This window comes from Marmota flaviventris, chromosome 4 (assembly GCF_047511675.1).
Source record: "Marmota flaviventris isolate mMarFla1 chromosome 4, mMarFla1.hap1, whole genome shotgun sequence".
Classification (NCBI taxonomy): Eukaryota; Metazoa; Chordata; class Mammalia; order Rodentia; family Sciuridae; genus Marmota; species Marmota flaviventris.
The window spans coordinates 62,150,038-62,167,535 of NC_092501.1; the positions used below are offsets into that span (position 1 = coordinate 62,150,038).

General features: G+C 37.3%; 1 protein-coding gene and 1 non-coding gene across 4 annotated transcripts in view; both read left to right on the forward strand.

Moving 5' to 3' along the window:
- Positions 1 to 17,498, forward strand: part of Ank3 (ankyrin 3) — a 321,653-nt gene that overhangs the window by 134,328 nt on the left and 169,827 nt on the right. For all 3 annotated transcript variants that reach the window (XM_027931178.2, XM_071611239.1, XM_071611240.1), the window contains exon 8: positions 9,850 to 9,948. In XM_027931178.2, the coding sequence (XP_027786979.1) occupies positions 9,850 to 9,948 (99 nt within the window). The remainder of the gene's footprint in view (positions 1 to 9,849; positions 9,949 to 17,498) is intronic.
- LOC114089560 (small nucleolar RNA SNORA13) lies at positions 9,439 to 9,577 on the forward strand. The gene has a single exon (XR_003582205.2). It is a non-coding gene; the product is annotated as a small nucleolar RNA SNORA13 (small nucleolar RNA).

Consider the following 17,498-nt stretch of genomic DNA (forward strand, 5'->3'; position numbering starts at 1 on the left):
GCAAATTCGTTTGATTTTTTTGAGTCTCACTTTTATCATCTGTAAAATAAAGATAAAACAATTAAATCTCTTTCTAGGAATGTTATATGAGTTAAATGAGACAAAGATACGGAATACCTGTGAATTTTCTCCTTCCTTTTCACATGATTTCTCTCATATCTCCTCTTAACAATCCTGTGATGGAGACAGTAGAGGTATTGTATCCACAGTACAGATTGGAAAATATGCTCATATAAGATAAGGCACATTTCCTGGTGTAATTCAACAGGAAGGTGGGTGCAGAAGAGTGAGCACTGACACCTGGTATTCACTTTATCAGTGAAATATGCCTGCTACTAGGTCACGCTGGGAAATTGGGTTGAAATAAGGTTATAACCAGAATGGAATTTCTTCTTTGTCCCTAAACTCATTGTTAAAAATCTTCTACACGGGCTGGGGATGTGGCTTAAGCGGTAGCGCGCTCGCCTGGCATGCGTGCGGCCCGGGTTCGATCCTCAGCACCACATACAAACAAAGATGTTGTGTCCGCCGAAAACTAAAAAATAAATATTAAAAATTCTCTCTCTCTCTCTCTAAAAAAAAAAAAATCTTCTACACATTTCTGAACCAGTTTTATAGTTTGTAAAGTACTGTACAAATCTTTATTTTTAGAAGTCATCATCTTAAACAGGTGATCTTGTAAAATATAACATGATCTAATACAGCATGATACCATATAGTATTTATTATTGGAGAAGAATGAATTGTGGGAGAATGTAATGAATTTGTACAAATCCGGAGAGAGCTTAGCTTGTTACTGAGGGATTCGCTTCTTTCTTTTTTCTCAAAGTAGAAGACAGTTGGGCATGGTGGCACATGCCCGTAATCCCAGTGAGTATGAAGGCTGAGGCAGAAGGCTCGCAAGTTTGAAGCCAGCCTTAGCAACTCAGACCTTGTCTCAAAAAATAAAAAGGTCTGGGGATGTGTGTCAGTGGTTAAGCACCCCTAGGTTAATCCCCAGTGCTCAAAACAACCCCCCCCCAAAAAAAAACCCTCATTCTTCTAAATTGGAAATTTAACTGCTAACTTGAGTGATTATTGCCTTTGAGGATCCTAGGTTATAGATAAAAAGTGAATTAAGGTGGAAGAAGATGAGCACAGAAGAAAATAAAGTTGGGGGGGATGGGAGTTGTCAATCCCACTGTGAGAATACAAATTCACATGGGGAAATGGCAATTGGTCCCTGTTGTTTTGTTAAGCATGCAATTGGTCCAAAAGTTTCAGATAAAGTTGCTGTAATTTTGTTGAGTCAAAATTCTGAATCTTTATACAAGCCCTATTAGTGATTTCTATAAATAGTTTTATAGCCAGTTCCCTTCATTGCTGTTTGTAAGATGTATATGTTGTGTATGGAATGCTCTTTTGTCTTTAGCTACCATACTTTAAAAAACAATTGAAAAGAAAGTACTAGAAAAGAAAAGTATTATGGTTAATTGTATTTATACTTTTAAGATTTTTACTGATTATGACACTGACTAGTGATGGAAAAGTAAAACAAGATGCTATTATACTGCTGATGAAAATAGTGGATTTTAAGGAAGAGCAAAGAGTCTGGTGAAATGAAAGGGGAACTACCTGGGAATCAGGAAACCTAGAGTCTTGCCTAAGCTCCAAGCTCTGCAACACCAAGTACACTCCTTGATCTCTAAGCTCTTCCTCATTCAGTCACTGGACTGAATCAACTCAGAGGTCCTTATTAGTTTAAAAAAAAAAAAAAAAACTGCCCAAATGCGAATGTATTCTATAACATTTTGAATGTACATTTTTAAATGTAAGAAAATTTTTTATTGATCCAAGAAAAAAATTATATTAATAAGCTAATTCACATAAAATGAGAGTAGTATCTGTGGGTTTTGTACTAAATTCAGGTCAGGTCAAATCAAAACTCTAGATTGAATTTATTTCACCCAAGTTTTAATTCAGGTTTCTTCTTGAAAATAATGTGTGGACCTTTAACCATATTGAAATTTCTACATTAATGGAAAAAATAGTAATATATTTTAGGGTGAGAATATCTCAGTGTTTAGTGGTTTCCTTCCAAGTTCAAATATTAGAGAAGGTAATGAGTAAATAAAATGACTCTCTTGCTATCAGAGTGAATGCAGATGGTGGAACTGAGACAGGGGGAGAGTGGGCTGTATATTGGGCAATATTAAAATACAAGCATTTTTTCACTATAAATTACACAAATGTCCATAGTGGAATTCTTTTAGGAGCGAATGAAGAAGGAAAAAGTCATATGTAGTCCCAACATGGAGAGATAAATTTTGGGTGAATATCTCTATAGCCTTTTTACAATGGGCATGTGTGTGTATATATATATATATGGAGAGAGTTAACTTTTAAAGATGTCACTTCTTTATTTTCTACATTGCACAATTTCTGCTGAGTCTTCTATACTTCTTTGTTCTCTGTATGAAGCGTATCGTTTCTTTCCCCCTTAACAACCCTCAAGATCTTTTTATTTATCTTTCATTTTCAGCAGTTTGATGAGTATCATGGTGGATTTTGGTTGTTGCTTATCTTGCTTGGTGTCCCCAAAGCTTCTCAGATTTGGGTTTTTATGTCCCTCATTATCTTGAGAAAATGCTTGACATTAATAACTCTTCAAATATCTCCTTTGTCCAATCCCATTTCTTCTCCTTACGCCACACCATTCAGCCACTTCATATTGCCCCATAGCTCTTGGATCCTTGGCTCTTTCTTCCTCCCACTTTCTGTACTCCAGTTTGGAAGAACTTATGAATAGATGTATTTTTAGGTTCCCTGATTGTTCCCTGATTGTGTGAAGTCTACTCATGGGTCCATCAAAGGAATTCTTTATTTCTGATATTGTGGTTTTCTTATCAAGTGTTTCCATTTGCCTCTCTCTTGGGAATTCTTTGCTGACATTTTCTATCTTTCCATGTGTGTTGTTCACCCCATTAGATAGACCACTGGATACTATCTGTAATAGGAGAGATTCGGCTTATTTGGTACTTTTGCTGAAAATTGATGCTTTTTTTCCCCCTTCTGTTAGGCTGCAAATATTAGTTATGTAACCAGTTTAATGAGGGGTGAGCCAAGTCTACATTTTTGGTTTTGAGTCTATGAGTCCTCAGGGGATGCTGCCATTTGCCTTGGGGTGAGGGCTGGGCTGTCTGAGAATTTAACTTAATCTTAGAGCTCCTCCCTCAGTTTTCTCGGGACACCTGCAGCACAGAGGAGGTCTCTAGCACAACCCTAACCCTTACCAGTTGACTGCTCTTGCCCAATACTCTGTGCTGGCTTCACTTGGCTCAGGGATCTTTTATTCTAGCTGTCTCAGCCTTAGGGAGTTTACCTGGCCTCAGGGCTGGATCCTTCTTTATACTCCTGCTCTTTCTACCCTGACTGTCAAACACTGCCTTGTATCTGTGATTACAGATTTGAAGGCTTTTCATATATGGTGCCAAATTGCAATCTAGCAAGTGTGTACAAATTTCACCAGCAAATCGGGGCTCTTTTAAATAAGACTTTGAGGGCTGGGGATGTGGCTCAAATGGTAGCGCGCTCGCCTGGCATGCGTGCGGCCCGGGTTCGATCCTCAGCACCACATACAAACAAAGATGCTGTGTCTGCCGATAACTAAAAATAAATAAATATTAAAATTCTCTCTTAAAAAAAATCTTTAAATAAGACTTTGCCTCTAACATCATTGGACTCTTGATATGTTGGGATAATTTGCTGTTTGGTTGGACAATGGAAGTGTAGCAACCGGCCTCATACATAGTAGGGCATAAGATACTTTTATTGATTAACAGAAGAATAAAAATATAAATAGCTCTCTGAGTGACTCAGAGGTGCCACTTTGCTCTTGATTTGTTCCTACTTGACAGAAGCAGTTACTACATGACTCAGGAATGAAAAAGTGTGCATATCAGTGAAAAGCTCCATTTGACAGAGAAGAAAAGCAACAGTCTTTAGATAGAGGCGTTCTGACCCCTAACTGAAGATGCCACTGTAAGAGCATGTGGAAATCAGAATTCTGATCCTAATTCTGCCTGTGGTTAGCTGTTTCTTAATCTGCAAATTAAGGACCATTTCGATATCTCCTTCTTTTATTAAGTGGAGTTAAAGTTTTCTATATTATTTAATGGTTGTCATGAAGTTAAATTGAAGTTGTAAGTATATAAGTCCTTTATAGCACTTTTTTAAAAGCCTACAAAATATAAAGTAGTCCTCTAGGAAGGGTATAGAAAAATATGAAAATTAGGAATTCCAGGCAACCTTTTTTTTTCTTTTTGACATCTCTATGTCTGAGAGAGAATATATAAATCCGAAAGGAAGCAACAGAAATAGTTAATGCTCTCACTAAAATTAGCCTGTTGTGATAAAGGTTAATTAAGTCCTTCTTAATCAGGTGAGAGTCCATTTTTCCAAGGGACAATAGCAAGGAAGCCCCTACTCATGGGGAAACGATGAGGATTTGGGGTTAAATCCCCCTAGGGCTCCTGTGGACTGTTTCCTGTGTTCCTAACCTGACACTCCACCTGCTGGCTCAGAGCTAGAGTTCACCCACTGTGCTACTTGGGTCATTAGAGCCACACACATTTGAGCCCAGAACATAGAGACAAGTGAAACAGACCTAAAAGTCAACATAAAATGTATTTCCTTCTGCTATCCTTCACACATATCAAACAGGACTCAGGACTAAACCTTACACAGTGCACACCATGTAGCCTCGCTTCCTCTTTTGTAACCTGTCACACACAGTTGAAACTTTCAACCATAAGCTGGGGTCCCAGCAGGAGTCAGCCAAGGACTGCCTGCACATCAAATCCAGCCCACGGAGTACAACCATTGCTGCTTCTTTATATTTTTTGTGTGGCCACTTTGTGCTACGGTGGCAAAGTTGAGCGGGTACATCAGATCAGACATTGTGATCTGCAGAGCAGAAAATTTTGCCATCTGGCCCTTTGCTGAAAACATCAGCCTACCCCTGTTCTAGAACAATGGCATTAGTCCTCATCAGTGTTCCTAAGATAAACTGTTATACTCAGGCCTTTTTCTTCTTTTATTTAATGAATTCATCACTGATTTATATTTTGGCCTCTAAGAATAATCCTTAATTGTTATGAAAATAATTCTTAAATTATATTTTAATATCTAAGAATAACAAGATATAAAGAATGTACAGTTTCTCTACTCATAAGGGAATGAATGGTTAAAAATATTGAACTAGAAATGTTTGCTGAAGATAGGGAGGGGAAAGGGCATGTTAAACACCACCACCCGTGGGGATGCCATCAGTCAAATGTAGGTGGTGGAAAACTTTACACAATAAGTTATCAAGTTACTTCAATAACAAATGGACATGGGGAAAAGGTGGGGCATGGGAGCTCTGGAGATTAAAAGAAACTTCAAGGACCTTTCAGTTCAAGGACCTTCTTATGGGGGGTGGTGTTTAGTCAGTTGGAGTCAATGGGAGAATTTGAACATAAATGGGGGCTTGGGTGCTATTTTGTTATTTTTACTTTCTTAGTAACAATAATTTATTGTGATTTTATTTTAAAACATCCTCACCTAGCCAGATGCAGCAGTATTTCCCTGTAGTCTCAGCTATTGTGGAGTGGTTGAGAATAGGAGAGTAAGAGAGCAACCCCTGGACAAGGCAGAGGGTCCCCTGCCCCAAATATAAATAATAAATAGTACTGGAGATTGAACCTACAACCCCAGCCATTTTTATTTTTTTCTTTTGAGACAGGGTCTCAGTTGCTTAGGGCCTTGCCAAATTGCTGAGGGTGGCCTCCTGCCTCAGCCTCTCAAGTTTTTGGGATTACAGGCCTGTGCCACCTTACCCAGCCTTTTCTTCTCTTTTAAGTTCATAAGGGAAGAAAAAAGTAGTGAGTATAAAAGAAATATGAGCAAAGGGTTAATTGGTCAGGGGGATTGGTGCTGGGAACAGAACCAGGATCTTACCCATGCTAAGCAGGTACTCTGCCACAACAATGCTCCTGCCCCAAGGTTGATAATTTATTGAGCTTGGCTGAGGAGCACCTCAAGTTCATCATGCTTTTCTCTCAAACTTTGCAATTTCTCATTATAAATTGTTTTTTTAATAACGTGTTTAACACAGAAAAACAATTCTTAAATTCATTTGGAAGAATAAGAGACCCAGAATAGCCAAAGCAATACTAAAAGCAAAAACAAAGCGGGAGGCATCACAATACCTGATCTGAAATTATACTACAGAGCTATAATAACAAAACCAGCATGTTATTAGCATCAAAATAGACATAAAGACCAATGGAACAGAACAGAAGACACAAGACAAATCCAGGTACCTACTGCCATCTGGTATTTGATAAAGGTACCAAAAATATACCTTAGAGAAAAGATAGCTTTTTTAAAAAAAATGGTGCTGGGAAAACTGATAGCTATATATAGAAACACAAAACTAGACCCTATCACCTGGCATAAAACTCAAAATGGATCAAAGACTTAATCAGACCAGAAAGTTTACACTTGGTATAAGAAAACATAGGGTCACCACTCCCTGATATAAGTGCTGGCACTGACTTTCTTAACAAGATCTCCAAAGCACAATAAATAAAATCAGGAATCAATAAGTTGGATGCAATCAAAATAAAAAAGCTTCTGCACAGCAAAGAAAATGATTAAGAGCATGAAGAGAGACCCTACAGAACAGGAGAAAATCTTAGCCAGTTGTTCCTCCAATAGGAGATTTGAATCCAGAATATACAAAGAACTCAAAAAACTTAACACCAAAAAATAATAATAACCCAATCAATAAATGGACAAAAGAACTAAACAAAAACTCCTTAAAAGAAGAAATACAAATGACCAACCAGTATATGAAAAAATGTTTAGCATCTCTAGAAATCAGGGAATTGTAAATCAAAACTACAATTAGATTTCATCTCACTCCAGTCAAAATGATGATGATCAAGTATACAAATAATACTAAACACTGGTAAGGTTGTGTAGGGAAAGGCACACTTGTATGTTGTTCATGAGCTTGCAGACTAGTACAATCACTCTGGAAAGCAGTATGAAGACTCCTTAAAAAACCAGGGATGGTTCCACCATATGCCCCAGATATCCCACTCCTTGTTTTTTTTTTTTTTTTTTTTTTTTTTTTTAACCAAAAGATCTAAAGTCAGCATGCTACAGCAGTATAGCCACCTCAGTATTTATAGCAGCACAATTCATAATAGCTGAATTTTAAAATCAACCCAGGTGCCCATCATTAGATGAATAGATTAAGAAATTGGGGTGTATAAATAAAATGGAGTTCCAATCTTCCATAAAGAATGAAATTATGGCATTTGCCAGTAAATGAATGGAAATAGGGAATATCGTGCTAAGTGAAATAAGCCAAACTCAGAAACTCAAAGGTTGAATGTTTTCTCTCAAGAAGGACAGGCGATGCAGAATGAATTCTTTAAAAAATCATGTGCATATCCCTTATGCATAGGTAGAGCCAATCAAATATAAATAAATAGACTAGCAAAGGGAAGCCTAGGTAAAAGAGAGGAAGGAAAATGGGAGAGGGGAAGGAGGATGGGAGGGAAAAGCAAGGAATCAGGAGCTGAATTGAATTCCATGCATGTATGAGTTTGTTGGTATGAACCCAGCTACTATGCATAACTACAAATCCCTAATTTAAAAAAAAATTAAAAAATACTTTAAAAAAATATTGTGTTTGAGTTTAAGCTTTTAAAAATTGAAACCTGCTTCTGATAGCTATTTCTGTATCTGTAAAACAGGGATTAAAAGGGGCAGCAGTGTTAGGGGCAGCAAGGGAGGGGAGGAGAGGATAGGAAGGCTACTGGAATGAAACAGACATTATTACTTTATGTACACATATGAGTGCATGACTAATGTGATTCTAAAACATGTACAATCAGAAAAATGAGAAATTATACCCCATTTATGTATGCTATACCAAATGTATTCTGTCCTGTATAACTAAAACAAATAAGAAATTATAGTAGAAAAAACAGGGATTACAATTCAGGTTGTATAGGGCATGTTAAGGACTATGAGAATTAAATGAGATAGTAAAAGACCTTAGGTAGCTCAGTGGCAGAGTACTTGTCTAGCATTTGTGAGGCCCTGGGTGGATCTCCAGCACTTCACAAATAAAGTCAAATCTAGTACAATACCTGACAAACAGGAAGTGACCAATACTTGGTAACTATTAATAACCCAATCAATAAATGGAGCTTGTATGTGTATCAAGCTCTATTTCCCTGTGAGCCTAATTTATTTATGATATTTCTGACCTTTGCAAACAACAGATTTTAAATTTGTGTTACTGCTACACAAAAATAAGGAACAAAAATAGGAATTTTTTTTTCAGTATATACATACATTTCCTTGGTAGTTTGGAAATGGTCATAGTACCTGTAAGATACACTGAGGACAGAAATGTGATAGCCAACCATTGAAATCAAGGAGAACATTAAACTGGTCCCAGTGGCACATACCTATTATTCCTGGGACTACAGAGGCTGAGGCAGGAGGATTGCAAGTTCAAGGCCAACCTGGGCAACTCAGTGAGACTCCGTATCAAAATAAAAAGGACTGGCACTGGGGTCATAGTGCAGTAGTAGAGCACTTGCCTAGCATGTGTAAGGCACTGTGTTCAATTCTCAGCACCACATATAAATAAATATTCATTGACAACTAATATATATATATATATATATATATATATACACATATATATATGTATACATATACACATATATGTATACATATACATATATATACACATATATATATGTATACATATACACATATATGTATACATATACATATATATATGTATATATATATATATATACACACATATATATGTATATATATATGTATATATATATGTGTATATATATATACATATATATATGTATATATATACATATATGTGTATATGTATACATATATATATGTGTGTATATATATATATATATTTTTTTTTTTTTTAAATAAAAAGGGCTGAGGGTATAGCTGAATGGTAGGGAACCCTTGTATCACACACACAAAAAAAAATCAAGGAGAACCTAATTGAAATTTGTTGTAATAACTTGGCTCTTCCTTGAGGGTATTCTACAAAGAAAACTTTTTAGCTCTCTGTGAGATTGCTAATAAAACCTTGCAAACACCCTCGGACACTATGTGCAAGGGATGTCAGGAAAGAACAGATATTCCAGTTTCAGGGGCTATTGTCCCTCTGTGACAACCTGAGGCTCCTACTGAGCCTGGGAAAGATTATGAGTCACATGACACTCCTTTGACTCAGTCTAAACCAACTTAATTAGTCACTTGTCAGTCACCTGCTCACTATCCAATATGCTTAGTATCACACAAATTTGTGGGAAAATACATTGACATAAAGGCACGGGATTTTGTAGTCTTTATGTTACCCGTTCACTTTTGGAAGCTAGTGAATGTTGTATTAAAAGAGGCATAAATACATGCTTTGCGGCTTTTTCTGCCCTAAAATTTAGTATATTTGGTGTAGAAGGTAGAAGCTGCATAAGTAACAGTTTGCACTTAGAGGAGAAAAAAAAGGGCACACTTTTGGAGATACTTTTTTTAGTTATCATCTCATCCATTAGTGAACACCAGTAATTGAAATAAGTAAATGTGGACCCCAACCACAGACTATCCCTTCTGAAAAAAATTGCTGTCAGAAACATTGGAAAGTATAGTTTTATAATGTTTAAAAAGGAACAAGAATAATGTTGGGGGAAGTTTAGACAACAGTATTTTATCTAAACTAAGGATATCAAAACCGTCTCTTTTTCTGTTCTTCCACAGAATGACATCACTCCCTTACATGTTGCATCAAAAAGAGGAAATGCAAATATGGTGAAACTGTTGCTTGATCGAGGAGCTAAAATCGATGCCAAAACCAGGGTAAGAGTGCTACTTATATGCATGCTCATACTTATTTGCAAGAGGTAGGAATACTTTTCCTACTGCATTTGTGTTGGTTAAACATTGGCTTTATTTTTAATTCCTTGTAGTCTCTTGGAAAATGCCAACCACATTTATTCTTCTTAAAATAGGGTGGATGTCTGTCTTTATAAATCATTAATTATGTTTAACTAGTGTTTGTCTTTAATTACAGGAATAGGCTCTAAGGTCTAGAGTTTTCACTGAGTTAAATTTTCAAGAATTATATGACATGGCAAGCTGAACTATTTGATTAGTTTGAAGTTAAAACTGATAGTTTTTCTATTGAAAAATCCATCTTCTCTGTTGTTTGAGGGAATATAAAATGGTGTGGCCACAATAGGGAATTGTATGGATATTCTTCAGAAAATTAAAAATAGAACTATCATGTGACCCCGCAGTCCCACCTCTGGATATATACCCAAAATAATTGAAAGCAGGGTCTCCAAGAAATTTTTCTAGTTGTGTTCATTACATCATTGTCCACAGTGGTTAAGAGATGCCAGCAGCCCAAATGTCCATTAATAGATGAATGAATTTTAAAATGCAGTATTTATATATAATGGAATATTATTCAGCCTTAAAGATAGAAATCTTGTTACATGCTAAAACGTGGATTAATCTTGAGGACATTATGCTAAGTTAAATAAATTGGTCATAAAAGGCAAAATACTGTACGATGCCACTTAATTGAGATATCTAAACTGTCAAAATCATGGAAATGGGCCAGGGATACAGCACAGTGTTAGAGTGTATGCTTAGCATGCACGAAGCTCTAGGTTCCATCCTCAGCACCAGAGGAAGAAAAAAATCATGGAAATAGAAAATAGAAGAGTGCTTTCCAGAGGATGGGGAAGGGGGAAATAAGGACTTGTTTAATGGGTATGGAATTTCAGATTAAAAAGCAAGATTGAAAAAAAATGTTCTAGTGACCTATCAGGCAACAAAATAAATATAATTAACACTACTGAAATATACAGTTAAAAATGGCTAAGAGTGCTAGGCATGGTGGTGCACACTTGTAGTGCCAGAGATTTGGGATGGTAAGACAGGGGGATGGCAAGTTTGAGGTCAGCTTCTGCAACTTAGTGGGGAAAAAAAATAATGGGGCCGGGGATTTACTACAGTGGCAGAGCACCTATAGGTTTAGTACTCAGTAACCCCCCCCAAAAAAAGTTGTGCTAAATTTTATATCAAATATGTTTTCACACAATTAAACTTTTCCCATAAATATGCATAACTTGACGTTTATGGTATATTGTGTAGGTTTTGTTGTGGTTTGCTTGGTTTAGGGGTTTTTCTTGTGTTTGGGGGAGATTTGTTATTGTTTGCTTGTTTTGAATTACTGGGGATTGAACCCAAGGCCTCATGTATGTTATGTATGTGAAGTATGTTGTTTATTTTGTCTGAGGCACCAGGGTTATGGTAAAGAACTGAAAATCTGGTTTGAAATCAGATTATGAGCTTGGCCAGTTGAATTAGGTAGGCTATTTAAACTTTCTACTTTTAATTTCTCTATCTGAAGACGAATAAAATTAATAGCATTTTGAAAGATTGCTGCAGCAATCAAGGTCAAGTTTGTAAACTGTTCTATTATAAAGCAGGCCAGAAATAAATCCCAGTCATTACTCCTTGGTTGTCTCAGAGCTCCAATTAGTACTGAAACTCTAGCAAAGGGGTTTTCTTTTTCCACACTTCAAGTGTTTCTTACAAGATCTGAGCAAGAGCCAGTCTAATAGAAAGGTGGCCTCACCATACGCATCCACTTATTTAAGGTTTTGGGATGGTTTCCCCACCTTGTAATTGTAGCTGCTCTAATCCTGTGCTTCCCCCTTCCAAGAATCCTGATCTCCGTGTTTCTAAAACTAGCCTGGCAACCTCAGTTTGATTCCTGTAGTGCTTGGATTTACTACTTCATTTATCATTCATTGCATTTATTCATCCAACCAGTAAATGACTATAGTGTCTACTGTAGACCAGACATAGCTGGTGAAAGAGGAAGACAACACTTTTCCTGTCTTCATGAAGCTAATGGGCTAGTTTCTCTTCTGTACTCTGTCCCTAGTCCAGCCCAGCCATAGGTAGAAAGCAGGAGATCCAAACTTCTTTTTCCTGATGCCTATTGAACCTGAAAACCATGCACGTACCTTACAAGATACAAGCTTTCTGGGCTGGGGATGTGGTTCAGTGGTACAGCGTCTGCCTGTCATGCAAGAAGCCCTGGGTTCGATCCCTAGTACAATATATGTGTGTGTGTGTGTGTGTGTGTGTGTGTGTGTGTGTATAAAATAAACAGTGCTTCCTGTTTTGTGTAGGTACTGATGAGTAAATGGGAAGTTGGGGGGAGGGGAGCTACAAGCTTTCTAGAGAGGAAGAGTGAAGAAAGGTTGGGGTTGACTCCTAAAGCATTACCTCAGTAGGAGGTAAATTGAATAGAGATCTTATTGAACTGCCTTTTACATATTTCAATAAGAAGGAATCATCAGTATATAAAGAATGCTAGAACCATTGTATAAATGGCAGGAGTCAAGGCACAGGCTATTTAAAGGGCTTGTAAGGATTAAAAGGTGGAGTTGCATTGCTTTTACCATTTGATTACTGCATGGAGGTGCATTTATAAATGGGAGGGGGATCATTCTGAAGGGAAATGAGGGAAGAAAGAGACAAGCAGAAAAGAGAAACTTAAAGAGATGCCTGTATATCCAGCTGGGATTTTAGCTGGTTTGTGGATTGGAAATTACCTTATTTTTCCCCTCTATATGCAGTCATCAATCATCAGAATAGCAAAATTACTTGTCACTTTGCATCATTGACCAAACATGTACATGCTGTATTTAATAAAGTGGGAGGGGAAAGGGTATGTACAAAGTGCATATAGGGGAGGGCCTGGGAATAAGCATAAAAATTAGGGATAAAAATATCAGCTATAGGAAATAATGTATATAGGCACAATTTTCTATGCCACTTGGTTTCTACGTGGTGCTGCCTCCCTGAAGTGCTATGTTATTTTCAGCAATGACATAGACTCCTTTTACCTTCCCATCTAGTTTTGACTTGGATTTACTTTTCTTCAGTGTTAAACAGTGACATGGGGATGCGAAGGAAAGTCTTAGGGAACCAGGGAACAGAAAAGCCTGTCATTCTTTTGGTATTGTCCTATGTGGGGTGGGCTGAGGGAAGGGTGTCAGTTGTGTGCAGACTGAATTCCTGGCAGACTCAATGGAAGAAAGCGTAGTGTCTGCCCAAAATATGTGAGCTATTCTGTGTTCTCCTCATCAGAGCTTCGCTTCTCTCTTGCTGAAATGACAAAGTACTGATTGGGAGGGAGGGAGCTAAAATGTCAGAAAGCCAAGGGGTCAGGCCAAAAAACAAGAAGTTGAATTTTCATAAATACAAGTTTTAACTACCCAATCTAGTAGTAGCTTTGGAGAAAGTAGTGTTCTCCATTCATCCAGTGCCTACCAAGTACTTCCTATTGTGGCTATCTTGTTGCATTCAACAAATCTGAACTGGTGTATACCAGTCCCCATGTTTAGACACAAACATCTCTTGACTTGACCTTGGAGTCTAGTGCTGGCAATGACCTCTTCTTTAGGGCTCTGTTTCTACATGGGCTGATCACCTAATAAGGGATTCAGTTTAAAAGACAGCTCTTAAAGCATTTTTTATTCCAGGAAGTAAACTTGAATTGTATCAGGGTAATTTAGGTAGGACCTCAGCAAGATCTTACCAGCTAGAAAAGCAGAATGAGCATGAATTTTATATTACCCTAGTGCCTAATCTCTGCAGTCTTCCTGTGTGTTGCAAGGGATTAAACCCAGGGCTTCATGCCGCAGTGCCCTACCACTGAGCTACATCCCAGCCCCTAATCTCCTAAATCTTAAGTGTGACTGGCAAGTGGTACAGTTGTGGCCTAAGGAAAGTTCCTTTCCTTCCCATGCAGAGAGGGAGTTGTTCCAATGATCTCACAAGCATCTCGGTGCTGGATATTGTAACTCAAAGAATAATTAGGTCTAGGGCTGCAGCTCAGTTGCTCAGCTCCTGCTTAGAATGCAAGAGGCCCTGGGTTAAATCCCCAACACTGCAAAAGTAATTGTTTCTCATGAAATTCAAGATGATTAAACATGAATCTTCCCTTACAGCTTAGTTAGGATCTGATACATCAGTGATTTCATGTCTCTATTTAGCTCAATTCTAGAAAGCTTTTCTGATTTTCCCAGTCCCATAGTGCTGACTAGTATCAACTGGCATGTTAACTAACACTCATGTTGATAGCCAACTTGAGTATGTACAGTACATCTATAACAATGGTGGGAAGCGTGCAGAGATAGAAACACATGTCAAGGCAGTCTTTAGTTGGTTCAATGTGCAGCATTCTAATTTTAAAATGATTATAACATTTGTTTATTTTTTCAACAAGATCTTAATGGCTTTGTGTCTTAATAGGCTACAGTGCTTTCTAAGGATGGCCTGCTATTTCTCTTCAAACTCTTACTATCTTCAAAGTTAGCATGAGTGCTTGGTACATGTTGAAGGAAGATGCTTTGCAACACATGGTCTCTTGTCATTTTCATTTCTTTTGCATTAATTCCCAGCCCAGGCAGAGACTCAATATGGTGCCTATACCAGAGCCATTTTAAGAACTTAATATGATATTATATAATATATATAATATTCAGATTATGATAAATTAAGAATATGGACTGTAACCCCTAGGGCAATCACTACCAAGAAAATAAAGCTAAAGTCAAAGGAGAAGTTAACAGATGTTATATATAATGATTCAATGATCACAATATTAAATATTCAGCCCAAAGGAAGACAAGAGAGACAAAAAAAGAGGGTGAAAAAATACAAAACAAATAGCATAGGGCATCTTCTAGTTCAGAAAGAAAATTGTCATTTTCTAAGCAGAGAGAAGACAGGAGAATTTTTCTTCCTTTTAGTTTAATTCTAAAGGTACAGAATGTGCAGCAATAGACTAAGGAAGAGAATTAGAAAGAGGTGTTTCTCTCCCCTATGTACAAATGGCAGAAATGAATTATTGATCTTAAAAGAATATCGAATGCTTGTATTTTTAGAGGTTGCTTGGCATAGTAGAAGAAATCCAATCCTTCAGACAGAGGTGAGCCTGAGCGTAAATTCTAATTCCAACCACTTACTTGCCATGTGACCTTGGATAGGTACATGAATCCCCTGGAGCAGCTTTGTCATCTATAAATAGAACTACTGATGCTTTTCTCATGGAGTTGTTGTCAGTATTAAATAAGATTCCAAATACAAAGTGCCTGTAACAGAGAACATTCAAAAATGTTATTGCACCTCCTCTTAGGTTAACTCTATAACTGCCTAACAAAGTAAGGATATAGTCAGAACTCTTGGTATAAATACAACATGAATAGCTTTGCTAAAAGACTGTATGTAGGGCCCTTTAGTTAATATTTGGAAGTCATTATACCTCTTTTCTCCTGAGTACTGTCTGTTTTCTTTCACTGTTTTCAGTTAAAGATTATATTAACTTTTTACATCCACAATATATTCACAGAATTCTCCTTGCTTAAATTCATTTCCCTTCTCTAAAGTGAGTTTTTTGCCTAAGACGATGACATGGGAGGGATCTATAAGATACAAATCAAAATACGATACACTGGCTTCATATTCTCAGCTGTGATGCCTCAATGTCCTGCTTCCTGCTTTTCAGAAAAATTAAACTTGAAAGAAAGTCTTCTTGGCCTTCATACGGGCAAGGTTTTGCTCTTAGGCTAACACAAGAGAGTATTCTGTTCAGCCAGTAAAGTGCAGTTCCCACCTTACTAATAAAATTACTGTCACTGAAATGAGATATGAGATCTGGACCAGCCAGTTTGCCTGCCTCAGAATTCTGCCCAAGGGAAATTCGTTCATTATATTAGTGCCTTAAAAAATCAAGAGAATTGAAAAAAAAATTACTAACCCCATGCAATTTCAATTCCCTCCTGTAATGTTACTATGGCAACTCGGCATCCCTCTCTCCTTCTCTCCGGTCCAACTGCTGCATATGTTGTGTTCTTGAAGCAGCCTCCCTCAGTCCCCCATGAATTGCCTTGACAAGCATCTTTCAACTGGAAGTTGATGCTGTTGTATGCAGTTAAAGAGCTGCTTTTTGGTCCAGAACCCATTCTAAATGACATTGTGCATTAATTCTAAATTTCTGTGGGTTGGAAGTAATTAAGAATCCTTATTTTAGCCAGGCACAGTGGCGCACTCCGTAAACCCAGCAACTCAGGAGGCAGAGGCAGGATTGCAAGTTTGAGGCCAACCTCAGCAACTTAGTGAAATGCTGTCTCAAGATAAAAAAAAAAAAAAACAAAAAGGGCCAAGGATGTAGCTCAGTGCAGTGTGTCCCTGGGTTCAATCTCCAGTATCAAACAACAACAACAAAAAGTCCCTGTTTTGTTTTGAAGAAAACATTCTTCTAATTTTAGAGAAAGGGTATACCAGTTCACTGCTGTGTTGCCAAACATAATATCCACAATATCTCTTTTATTAAGCTTATAGTATTCTGATTTAGGAAAACGGAAAAGCTTATTTCAAGCAAATCTGAGAGCTAAGAGACTGAGTCACATTCTTACATCTCATTCCAATTTGCAAGTCACTGATGTTAAAATTTTTATTTTTTGGAAAGATACTTTAATAGCACTTCTGAAGTAGACAAAATAAGTCTAATCTTAAAAAGGATAACAAAGAAACAAATTTTCAACCAACTAACTAGGAAACATTTTTTACAGACGAGCCAGAAAATGATTCATTCACTCTCTTCATTCACTTAGTAATTTTTATTAAGCAATTTTCATAGATGTGTTACAGAGTTACCTCCTCTGCAATATTCAATTATCCTTAAAATTGTTAACCTGGTCCTCAGGGATAGACCACTGTTTTAAAAAAATTATTCATGACACTTGTCAAAGAATGGTAAGGCAGACTTTATTCAAGGGTGGTTTCTTTAACAGGGCTCTGGAGTAGAAAGAGACATCTGGCTCAATTCTGAATGCAACAGGGAAAGGTGGGAATTTAGAGCTAAGGAGCAAGGTAAGAGTTAGGGTGAGGGAAATTACTAGGAGGAAACATCAGGGGTCAGAGAGATTTTGGCCAAACCTACTTGACAGGATTATTGCAGAAGCAGGCCAAGGTGATAAGATATTGAGTGTGGGAAAAAGAAATTCCATCAGATGTCAAGGATGGGGGATTTTCTTTAAATTAACCCAGCAACATTCTTGCTAAATCTGGTCTAAGCAGAGACTAACACATAGACGCTCTAAAGTCAGGGCCTAGTTAACAAGAAATATCAGAGGAGCCTGACTACAGTTAGTTCAAGGGGCCACAAGTCATAAAACACCAGTTTAAAAAGTTGTAAGTTGCCCAACATAGATACAGAAAATAACAGAAATCTTGAAGGTAGAAAAGTTACATTTGTCTTGGGGAAAGGCTTCAAAGAAATGCTATCATGTATGACAAAAAGGCCTTGGATTTTA